Genomic DNA, 12,654 nt, shown 5'->3' with positions numbered 1-12,654 from the left:
TCCTTTGATTGGCTGCTTAAATAAACCAACGTTTAGTACATTTTCCCGCATGGTTCTGAGTTCACCATTCACCCTGTTATCATTTTCACTTCTACATGGTAGAAACGACATTGTTTTATAACGTGTTGAAGCTGGTTGTCCGAAAGCCGCGTTCCCAACTTTCTGGCCTACAGCAGATTTGAGCTGTAACTGGTCTGACTACAACAGAGCGCTGAACTCTGGTTGCTTTTCATGCAGCACATTGTTCTTCTATCCTCATTAAATATGTGTTTGAATTAAAATGGACATTCTATTCTTGTGTTCTTGCTGTTTAGCTGGAAATCCATCATCGATCATCTTTTGACCCATGAAAAGACCATGTTTAAGGATTTGATGAGTAAGTATACTTCTGGCTATCTTTAAAAGCACTCACATAAATAATGAGAAGGATTTAAATTAAAGTTTAAAGCTTGCATCAAAGCCTGGCAACACTGGACCCTTGGATTGCAGGTAGACTGGAGGAGCTGGCAGTTGAAGATTAAACTGTAGCACTAAACCTAAGCTCCTCCTCCTTGTTCTCCTCCTCCTCCCTGCAACCCCATTATACCAGTGTTCTTTAAGTGCCTGTGGTGTGAGGTGCGTTTTGTGGGGCTGCTAAGGACATCAGCAAGATCACTGCACATAGAAGGTATAATTAGCTATACCTTATTTAGAATTTCGGTTTGTGAAGCCAATTCAAATTTACGGTTATAATTGCTGCTATATCTCACAGTTCACATATTGCAGGATAAACCCTGATTTTTCAAAAAGTATCACCTAATAATCGAGAATCTACGTAGGGCACAATGCATATGTCTATCTCTGAATGAGGACCTCTGAGTGCTATGTCCAAGTGGTCATGGGATCCGGGAGCCCCATCCTCTTGCTGAGCTGGATCAGGAACTTAACAAGATCTAGGCTGTGCTGCAGTCACACCAAGTGAAAGGGTGAAGCAGTGGTGCAATCCCTCAGTTTCTATAACAGAGAATAAAGACCGGATACCACTTACATAGTGTATAAGGGATGTTATTTGTAAAGACTGTGTTCTTAGGTTCAGTCTATTTTTTTAATGAACCACCAAAGCCATGGTCAAACGCAGTTACCTGCAAACTCAAAATAGCGGGTCGGAAGTCCAGCGGACGCGTGGTATGCACAATGTATTTGGAGGGTTTTTTTTAGGAGAGACGTGCGGTGAGGCAAATCCCACCTCTGAAGACCTGCCATCACCATCAGTCCGGATCCAGAACTAAATGCACAATGCCAGGGGAATGGGGGAGAGGTCCTGGAAAATTGGGGAAAGGCCTCAAATGGGATGCCACTTGCTAAACCCTCGTTTTCTTTATTCTTCCTCACCCAGTACCATTATGACAGCATCCTCACCCACTTCCCAGTTAGGCTAAGGAGGGGGAGGGGGGTGTTATGAGTCAGGCTGAGGGGAAAGGGGGTAGGTTTAGACGGCATTGTACATGGGTTTAGGGTTAGGCCCTAGTGGGGAGGGTCAGGATGCGTCAGTGTCACTGAAGCACTTGTAAAAGTGCCTCTTCCAATAGTTTTCTTAATGCGCTATTGCAGCCCTCTGCTTGTATCCGCCCCCTGCTTCTAGCTTTATGTAATGGACAGCTGGAGGCACCGCTTTCGGTGCCTCAGAAGTTTAATTTAAACTCTATGCAGCAATGAAAATGATTAGTTTAATATAAAGAAGATACTTATGACACAGAATATGTGTCATAAGTATCTTCTTTGTATTATTTTAATCAGGGGCAGTACGGATGGTGTAATGGTTAGCATTACTGCCTCACAGCGCTGAGGTCATGGGTTCTATCCCCACGTGGACTAACTGTGTGGAGTTTGTATATTCTCCCCATACTTGCGTGTTTCCTCCGGATACTCCGGTTTCCTCCCACAATTCAAAAATATACTAGTACTAGTATTCAAAAATATACTAGTGTGTGTATACATGTGGTAGGTAGATTGTAAGCTCAACTGGGGCAGGGACTGATGTGAGTTTTCAACAATACTCTGTAAAGCGCTGCAGAATATGTGTGCGCTATATAAGAAAAATAATAATTAATGACAGGGGAGGCACTGCCACCCTGACTGCACGTCTCTGTTTTTTAAATGGGCAATCATTTACAAAGCAAAACCATGCCTTGTATGTGATTTCCCCTTTACAAAAGCCTTCGCGTTCAGCCGGCATCCTGGACGCGCACCTCATTACATCCTGCCTTGTGTTTAAGATATATAGAACTGACGTTGGGTGTAATAACATGGTACCCATTGCAAAAATTCCAGAGGAAATGGAGCTAACCACAAACATGGCAGATGGCAGCCAGTACACATCCTGCACCATACTCGTCTTACCTGAACACATTATTCTTCTAAGCAAGTGAAAGGTTCCTGAATACTGATCTGTTACTATATATATATATATATATATATATATATACATATACTGTGTATATATATATATATATATATATATATACAGGGCCGGTGCCACCACTAGGCCAGTTTGGAGCTGCCCCCCCCCCCTAGAGCGACTCGGGGCTGCTGCATCACCCCCACCCCCGGGGAGTGTTGCAGCGACCCACGCCGCATCACCCGGCAAGCCACACACCCCTGGAGCGTAACGGCGCCGCATCACACGGAAAGCCCACCCCCCTTGGGGAGCGTCACGGTGGCCAGCGTCTCATCGCACGGCACTGCCTCCCCCCTCCACGTGGAGCAACATAGATGAGTGCCGGGGCAACCCCGCGGGGGAGCCGGTGAGCAATTGAGCGGGGCACCCCCCTTACCCCTGCCTGGGGCACTCCGGTGCACCGGCACTGTGTATGTATGTATATATATATATATATATATATATATATATAGAAAAAATGGGGGTAACCCTTTCACTGCGCTGAGATAGTAGGCCGCACCTCTATAAGTCCCCCCTGTTAGTGGGGGAAGAAGGACAACAGATACAGCGAATATATAGAGTGCGCCTTAGTTTGTGTCACCACCACCACCAAAAGACAGGTGTATAATAGACACTTTTTTGTAATTTCATACAATTTATTAAAATGAACAACAGACGTTTTCAGCAAAATTTTATTCGTATGTAGTCATATTTTCCATCGTTCCAATAACCCAACGCGTTTCATCAATTATGACTTCATCAGGGGTATAACAAAAAATGACTCGGTAGAAATAAGCTTTAACTTAAAAAAGACTGGTTCTTCTTTAATTCTTGAACCGACTAAAAAAATTTTTAAAATTCAATCACGATGTTGAAATGGGGCAAAAGTAGGATGACGAGTAGAGAGGAGAATTCGTCTGTCCTCTCACAGCAGTATCTCTCTCCTATCCAGCCACTCCAATGTCTGTATATATACAGTATGCACACACACTGAAGAAGAAGTTTCAGTTCCCCAACTCCCCGAAATGTTGTAATTAATCACTGTCATTTTGCACTTCTTTACAAAGTTCCACATTCCTGGATAGTAAAATATGTATATATAAATATAAAATTATCGAGGAGTATTAAACGCCATTTTGTTCCGTGCCTCCACAATGCATAAAACTGTTCTCTCCCTAGTTCTGCTCTCACTTATTTTTCTTCCAGACATGCCGAGCAGCTCCCTGAAGCTGTACCCCAGCAGCGAGCAGAAGGCCATGTTGCTGAAACGTCAGGGCTTTGCCGTGTTCAGCGGAGAACTGGACCAGTACCACTTGTACCTGCCCCTAATACAAGGTACTTTCCCACCCCTGTGATCTGACCCACCCAGTGTAAGCTGGTCGGCCATAGAGGGTAACGGCATAAACAGATGGCCACGAAGGGATGGGCCACGGAGCATTGGGGTGGCAGGCACGGAAAAGCGATCGGCCAGCCTAACAACAATAAGGCGGACCAAGCCATCCTAGCCCAAGCTTGGCGGAAATCATTCTTCAGTGAAATCTTAGTGTGATCCACCCTCCACATTTCTGACAAACCAAGAAGTCTGATATTTTTTGTATCAAATGATTTTCAAGTCGTCTTCTTTCCCCTCCATCTCCACTGTTGCAGCATGTTCTAGTTGCACCTTCAAACTTCCCAAAAAAGTTATTGCATGGGAGTCTCGGTGCGAAAGGGGCAATTTCAGGGCATTTTCTAAGCGATCACACTAGATCACTTCTAAAATGACCCTACATCGCTCCATGTGTAGGTGCCATAGCAATGTGCGTCGGCGCGTGTCGCTATCGCCTGCCGATTAAAATCTTGCATGCCTGATAAATCTAGTCAGATGTCCAGGCCAGTATTCTCACTGGAGAACACTGGCCTTGACAGATCGCACAGCACACATCGCTGGCACAGTTCTGGCGCAGTGCTGTGTGCTGAGCGATCTTGCTGAGCGATCTTGCTGAGCATTCCGAACGATGTATATTGCTCAGCAACATCTCCCAATGTGTAGGCCCCTTAAACCTAGGAGAGAAAATGGATAGAGACAATGTAATAAATCAATCAGCTCCTAAATCTAATTTTTCATACACAGGGTTATTCAGACCTGGTTTGCAAAATATCCTAAAACTGCAACCCCCAGCAGTAGTCTACAGAAGGGGGAGGGGACTCCCAGTACAGGGCAAGGCCAAACCAATTGTCGCGTCCCATCCCGTCATGTGTGCGCACAAATTTGCAGGCACATCGCTACCATAGCAAAGCGCTCGCACATGATCGACCGATCCCTGACTGCGCAGCCTAGACTCAGGCCAGCCATGTTCTGGGTCGCAGCGGCCCTCCCATTCACAAAGAGGGGAGCTGCATACGCGCATAATAGACCATGCGCAGTCCACAAAACATCAGGACAGGGCCGAAATCGCATACAATAAATCCTTCGGTCGTATGCGATATTGGACACTTAATGGGCCTAATTCAGCCTGGAATGTTAAAGATTTTGCTAATCGAGCGATTATCGAACTATTGCGCGTGCATATCGTTCACATTACTCATGCATGAGAGAAATTAGCAACTGAAAATGCAAACGGATCATAAACGCGATGTGGCCGTAGTTTGACTGACAGGAAGCTGGCTTTTGGGGGGCGGATGCATGCTGTTTTCTGGGTGTATCAGAAAAAACCCTGCGCCTCTGACATCAGCGCTGACCACTTCCAGGCCATCTTAGTTGCAGATTAGTGGCCTACTTACATTGGCACAGATGGCAAAGACTCTGCAATGTTCCCGGGTTTTGCAAATGGGTTTGCATTCGCAAATGTGCACCTTGCTCAAGTCAGATGTGTACCACCCGGCCAGAACAAAGGAATCCTGCGAACATTTTCATCAGTTGATTGATACATAGTAATGAGATGCGAGAACCGTGGTAATTGTATAACATTATGTTGTGTTCTGCATGCAGAGCGCCTGACGGAGAACATCCGCGTTGGACAGACACCCATCATGGCCTCACAAATGTTCCTGTTCTTCCGTGTCCTGTTACTGCGGATATCGCCACAGCATCTTACCTCATTATGGCCAATTATGGTGACAGAGCTGGTGAGAACGGACCTAAAACTTGTCCTCACTCTCAGTTATACCTATTACAGGGAACGTACATGCCGGACCGGCCTAGGGAGGTGTGTCTGTTACCTCTTTGCCTGCCGTCTGTTTTATTTTTGGGCTTTGCAGACCTGGCCAAATCCAACACACATATTAGGGTATGGGAGTTAGGTTGTGATTGGTTGATACCGATGTGATGTCAGAGATGCTTTTGCTAAATTTAAAGCACTTTAGTTTTCCCTTAAAATAAATTGGCAGTTGTATGACGTAGGTTCCAGAACCTATTACATTATTCCCAATTGTCATCTGGGGGTTCCGTCCTAGAGGTTAGGCACATGTTTTCAAACGACTACACAACTGCATCAGCAACACTAGGTTTTACATCTGCAGTAATAATGTCAGGCTTTTCTCTTTCAGAATGAGAACCCACATATGTCGGCCACCGGGAACACCTGATTTCAAGTAGCATGTTCAGTTCTGTTGCACCCATTTCTAAATATTCATTCAAAAACTATAAACTGTTCAAACAGTTGTTATTCAAACATAATATGGGCTATGAATGACATAATTAAGGAGGAACATCACCTTAAATGCTAAATGTAGTCAAGGTCCATTCATAAAAAACATTGGTACTGCAGAGAGCATGAGGGATGATAGAGGTAGCGGGAAGGCGTGCAGTATAGACTAGCAGTGTGTGGGTTTGGGAAAATAATCCAAATAGAAATAAACTAGGCACTGCAATGGGCACAACCATCGGTCCCTTAATGTCACCATAATCTGCTTTGTCTGCCGTGTGTGGCCAGTAATGATGTTCTCAGCCAATCACGTGACGTCTGCAGGGGTTGGAACATGGAATGCCTAAGCATTTGTTTCCTTTCTAGATACATGCATTTGTTCAGCTTCAGGATGACCTGATGGAAGAGGAGACAACAGCAAAGTAAGATTTAATGTAATTGTATGAATGGGATTTGAGCTGACTACTCCGTTCTGTTGGATGCATATGGCAATTACCATCTGTGGCTGCTGTGGGTTCCACACTGTATCTGCTCTGTCTATTTGTAAATGACGCTGGGAAATGCATTCTGGAGTGGCCCCTGGAGTGAGAAATATACTGTCCCTGTGCTATGACACATCTGATCACATTTTGCCCATCGTATCAGCTCTATTCACATTCCACATGTTATATCCTATTGATTGTAAGGACCATTTTGACTGTCTAACTCCACAGATTGTTTTGTCCCTATTTCAAATTGTCAAGCGCATGTCCTATCAGCTCTATTCACGTTCCCCATGTCCTATCAGCTCTATTCACGTTCCGCATGTCCTATCAGCTCTATTCACGTTCCCCATGTCCTATCCGCTCTATTCACGTTCCCCATGTCCTATCAGCTCTATTCACGTTCCCCATGTCCTATCAGCTCTATTCACGTTCCGCATATCCTATCAGCTCTATTCACGTTCCGCATGTCCTATCAGCTCTATTCACGTTCCCCATGTCCTATGCAGCTCTATTCACGTTCCTCATGTCCTATCAGCTCTAGTCACGTTCCCCATGTCCTATCAGCTCTAGTCACGTTCCGCATGTCATATCTTCTCTATTTACGTTCCGCATGTCCTATCAGCTCTGTTTACGTTCCGCATGTCCTATCAGCTCTATTCACGTTCCGCATGTCCTATCAGCTCTATTCACGTTCCGCATGTCCTATCAGCTCTAGTCACTTCCGCATGTCCTATCAGCTCTATTCACGTTCCGCATGTCCTATCAGCTCTAGTCACGTTCCGCATGTCATATCTTCTCTATTTACGTTCCGCATGTCCTATCAGCTCTGTTTACGTTCCGCATGTCCTATCAGCTCTATTCACGTTCCGCATGTCCTATCAGCTCTATTCACGTTCCGCATGTCCTATCAGCTCTAGTCACTTCCGCATGTCCTATCAGCTCTATTCACGTTCCGCATGTCCTATCAGCTCTAGTCACGTTCCGCATGTCATATCTTCTCTATTTACGTTCCGCATGTCCTATCAGCTCTGTTTACGTTCCGCATGTCCTATCAGCTCTATTCACGTTCCGCATGTCCTATCAGCTCTAATCACGTTCCCCATGTCCTATCAGCTCTATTCACGTTCCCCATGTCCTGTCAGCTCTATTCACGTTCCCCATGTCCTGTCAGCTCTGTTCACGTTCCCCATGTCCTATGCAGCTCTATTTACGTTCCGCATGTCCTATCAGCTCTAATCACGTTCCCCATGTCCTATCAGCTCTATTCACGTTCCCCATGTCCTATCGGCTCTATTCACGTTCCCCATGTCCTATCAGCTCTATTCACGTTCCCCATGTCCTATCGGCTCTATTCACGTTCCCCATGTCCTATCAGCTCTATTCACGTTCCGCATGTCCTATCAGCTCTATTCACGTTCCCCATGTCCTATCAGCTCTATTCACGTTCCCCATGTCCTATCAGCTCTAATCACGTTCCCCATGTCCTATCAGCTCTATTCACATTCCGCATGTCCTGTCAGCTCTATTTCCGTTCCGCATGTCCTATCAGCTCTATTCACATTCCGTTCCGCATGTCATATTCCTATTTATATAGCGCACACATATTCCGCAGTGCTTTACAGAGAATATATGAACACAGTCCCTGCCCCAGTGGAGCTTACAATCTATATTCCCTACCACATGTACAGGCACACAAAGACATTCTAGGGTTCATTTTGTTAGGAACCATTTAACCTACCAGTATATTTATTATTGTGGGAGGAAACCGGAGTACCTGGAGGAAACCCACGCAAGCACAGGGGGAATATACAAGCCCCGCACAGTAGGGCCATGGTGGGAATCTAGCCTATGACCTCCGCACGTCATATTATCACCACGTTCCGCACATCATATTATCACCATGTTCCGCACTTCATATTATCTCTGTTATTGCAGGAACAGCAAAACAAGCAAGCATAAGGCTGCAGTGCCGGAAGGGAATGGTCCTGTCTATACTGACATCTCACAGAGCTGCCTGGACCTGTATCTATCTGCATGCAAGTTCCTGGACACAACACTTTCCTTCCCCCCAGACAAGATGCCTCTGTTTCAGATGTGAGTATGTATATTAGATTGCTGTAGCCTCTGGTGCCCATCACACCCCGTACCCGATGCTCGTATTGTGATGAGGCCGCTATTGTAGTGACACCAACAGCCGTCTTGTCCGACAGCCATGGAGCTTCTCTTATATCTTGCTATAAAGCTGTGTGCAGCTAATTGTATATTATATATAGGTTAAGCTGTGTCCTGGTTGTATTACAGGTACAGATGGGCATTTGTTCCTGAAGTGGACACCGAATCCTATGTTGCCCCGGCAGAAGTGGTGGAAAATCACCAAGAATGTAAACCTCACGTCGTTCGCATTGTGGAGCTCATGAAGTTGAGGTTTGGGGTAAGTATCTACTTACCTGGTACATTAATGGTAGCAGATACTTGCTGGGATCTACTAGAATATACTAATGGGCACACTTGTGGCTTCTAGTGACCGTGCTGGGTTCTTCTGCTGCTTCCCCAAACTCCAGAACTTTCTCCAATGTGGAAGCGAAGGACACTTAGCAGGTGGGGACATAGGGGCAGATGTATTATAGCGGCGCTTATCACTTCCTGCTTCGCCTCATTACCGAGACATCTTGTCTGCCGAAGAGGGAGAGTGCATACTCCCCACTCTGGCAATGTCCCCACCTAAAGACCGCGCATCATTTCAGCCTGACGCGCTGTCTCTGCCTGCCCGGCAGGCTCACAGGACATTGTCGCTAGATCTCATGGGCAGCCCAGAGCCAGCAGCAGGGCTAGCGTTGTCCCAGCAGTGGGAATAGGCCGACGCTAGCCATGGGATGGCAAAGCGACCGGGGCAGCTTAACATCTAGGAGGCTGTTAATACATTGCTGCGCTAATTGCTGGGGGGATTGAAGGGTACAGCCGTACCGAGCGTTAATCGGAGCGCTTTTTCTAGCGCACGTCGGGTGTGCTGGAAATACATTAAAAAAAAAACATTATCCCCCATTTAACTAGCGTTAAGTGCAGTATATGCCCCAATATGTGGTGTGACCTGGTTCAGAAGCCAATATGCTGTTTGCAGCAGGAGAGGCAGGGATGGCAGCTGCGGACAAAAAATATATACCAGTTATCTGGAGGTGGATTTACCTTCTTATAAGCGGATAGCATCATGCTGAGCAAGTCCATGTTGCAGTAGAATGTATGACCGCACCCGTGCCACGGACTGTACTTGTAACCGACTCTCTTTTCAGGACATTGTGACGGAAGACAGTGGTTTGAAGAGGAATGAATTCCCGCTCCTCAATCTCCGTTCCATATCCAAGATCACACAACTGATGCCGTTTTTCAGGACTCTCAGCTTTGTGTTTAAAGCAAAGGGAAGAGGGCCTGGCGTCGCTCACGGTGCGGACATCTCGGTGGAATACCCAGTAGAAGACACTACCAGAGTTCTGAGGGAGCTTGAAGAGAACGTGGAATGTGACTTCTTGGAGAGCCTGGGTATTTAACCCCAGAATGACGTTCTGAGTACGGAACACCATCAAGGCAAATAAACCGCAGGCCTTCTTCAAAAGCAACAAAGGATCTTGACACTTCCATATTAGATATATGGAAATACTGTATGTAACTAGAATACATTTTTAAGTGAATGTGTCTTCTGGAACGATCAGCTTAATTGTTAAAATCCTAAAAATCCCAGTAGATTATTACATTCATTTGAAAACAAGTAATGCAATATATCTGTAGCCCATAGCAACCAAATAATGTATATGGAGGCCACTGTATATATGTTGTAATAAGGTGAGATTAGCAGGATGCTTGGAAATTCAGGCAGCAGGAAATCACAGCAGTTGCCGGCTGAACGAAGAAGGCGCGTTCTCTTTAGCGCCTAAGAGACTCCTGCTCCTGTCTACCCCTATGCACTAAGGAAATAAATATTGCAGTAAGAGACATTCCAGGTATGCAGGCGGAAAGGGGCACAACAAAAATACAAGATTGGACCCAAAGAGATTCCTGATTTTGTTTTACCTATATATGAAAGTGATTTATGTATATTTATTTATTAACAGAAGAGATTGGGGGAGACAGTAATTAGCTGCTAGTAATAATCCGTTGCAGGAATAGATGTATTTATACGCTACGGTTTTGCACAGGTCGCAGCGGTTTCACAGTAGCAGAGAAAAATCGATAATGTTCTAGCAGAAATTGGGCACCTAACAACTGGAGAACTACAAGTCCCATCACGGCCTGTCAGCTATATCCTATTTGCGGTTCTGCAGTAGCAAGCGAGGCGCAGATTGCCTTTTATAGAATAGGATCTATTCCACAGACTTGCTGCAAAGTGGAGATCTTGTATGAAAAAGTCCCAAAAAATAAAAAAAATGCTCCAAAACTCCAATCATCCATAACCATGTCGACCTTTTGCTAACGTCGACCATGTTGACCATATTTTGTCGACCATGTTGACCATATTTTGTCGACCTACCATTGGATACCATTATTTCATGCTTAAAAGAATCTATACAGCTCTTTTGCAGTATTAAATAGTTATCCCCAGATATCACATTTGCAAAGGTCGTGATGTTGTTCATTTAAAATTTTTATATATTAATTAGAAATAGGACTCCTGCATGGATTACATATATTTATCGATCAGTATTGAATTGAAATAGTGAAGGATATTCCAAACGCAACGATTCGTGTGCACATATACTGACCATTAGCTGAGATTAAATTCTATTACGTTTTGCTTGCTTGCTTAGTACGCCTCAATCCTGATCCCTGGGACTTTGCGGCGGATAGAGATATTAAATATAGGGTGATGTATCAGACTAGGGTGTAACGGAATATGGGCCTAGTGCCCCCTTTGTCACTGTACAGAACACTTTTATTTTACCAAGATATGTCATTACCGATTCCTGATTTCAGACTGTGAAGCTATGTTTATTCTTTCTCCTTTGTGTATGTGACTTTACATGTATTTTAATATGAATGTAATCTCAGAACTGGGACATGTCTTTTTATCTTGCTGGTTGTAGGGTTTGTAGAAATGGGAACCCTTAGACCAAGAACTTGTAAATCTTTAAATAAACCTGCAAATATCCTGAGTATTGGATATAAGTTTACATAGTATTAATGTGGGGTATTCCGAAATGTGGGATATAATGAATGTTAATTATACAAAATAAATTCTTTATTTGTATTTCCGTAGCTTTATTTGAGTGCATGCAGTTTTATTGGCCAATTTGCACAAAAATTATAAACGTCGGGTACCGGTTCATTACCGAATGGAACTTTGCAATTGGGATACCAAAGTTCTCAAGGAGCCAACACTGCAAATACCAGTGGAGTCTCCAGCCAGTTCATGAATCTAAATCAGTGATCATATTTAGCAAACCTCAAACTGTCTACATCACCTGACAAGATCTGCAGTAAGAGCCATTTGTGAATCTTCAATTAGACTGGTTGTTTCCGGTGGGTTAAGTTCAAGGAGAACCGGAAAGGTGGATTCCCAGGAAAGCACTTTCAAATAACTTAAATATAAAATATTAATTTATTATATACTTAGCTAAGGTTATTGATTATTTCAGCAAATGTCCAATACAGTAATCACATCAGCAAACTCAGGAGTCTCGTCCTCTGCATCTAGAGGCTTATATTCAGATCTTCATGGCGCCTAAGGAAGTCAGTGTTTTTTTTCCAGGAAATGGGGCTCTTTTGGCACTGCCAGAGTCCAGTTTTATATAGGCTGCAGAACTCCTGACTAATCAATTTCATAATTGTAATGTTCAAATAGCAAAATAATATAGATGGTAAAAAAATTAGTAGGGGGGACTGTTGCCTCAATTTTGAATGTTGTAAATAACATCTAAATGCAATGAAGAATGTGGATTATATAGATTCAATGCACAGGGTAAAAAATTATTGTCACAGGATTAAGAAGCAAGGACTAATGTTGACATATGTACAACTAACAACACTTGCCTTTTTGAAGGAACAGCCCAAGCAGATATTCTGGTGAGAAAGAGAGTAAAATATCCTAAGTAAAGAGTAACAGAGAGTAAAATATCCTAAACACTACCACTCCTGGCGC

At 44.2% G+C, this 12,654-nt stretch overlaps 1 protein-coding gene across 3 annotated transcripts in view; it reads left to right on the top strand.

Moving 5' to 3' along the window:
* The window catches only part of DOP1B (DOP1 leucine zipper like protein B), a 118,953-nt gene extending 107,190 nt beyond the window's left edge, over nucleotides 1-11,763 (top strand). For 2 of the 3 annotated variants that reach the window (XM_083171740.1, XM_083171739.1), the window contains exons 31-37: nucleotides 315-376; nucleotides 3,623-3,751; nucleotides 5,388-5,524; nucleotides 6,409-6,464; nucleotides 8,463-8,621; nucleotides 8,829-8,958; nucleotides 9,815-11,763. In XM_083171740.1, the coding sequence (XP_083027866.1) occupies nucleotides 315-376; nucleotides 3,623-3,751; nucleotides 5,388-5,524; nucleotides 6,409-6,464; nucleotides 8,463-8,621; nucleotides 8,829-8,958; nucleotides 9,815-10,069 (928 nt within the window). In that variant the 3' untranslated portion in view covers nucleotides 10,070-11,763. The other variant, XM_083171741.1, reaches the window with a different exon arrangement.
* The last annotated feature ends 891 nt before the right edge of the window (nucleotides 11,764-12,654 follow it).

This window comes from Crinia signifera, chromosome 2 (assembly GCF_055691185.1).
Source record: "Crinia signifera chromosome 2, ASM5569118v1, whole genome shotgun sequence".
Lineage (NCBI taxonomy): Eukaryota > Metazoa > Chordata > Amphibia > Anura > Myobatrachidae > Crinia > Crinia signifera.
Note: the sequence above shows the minus strand (reverse complement) of the source record. Positions and strands in the feature narration are given on the sequence as shown.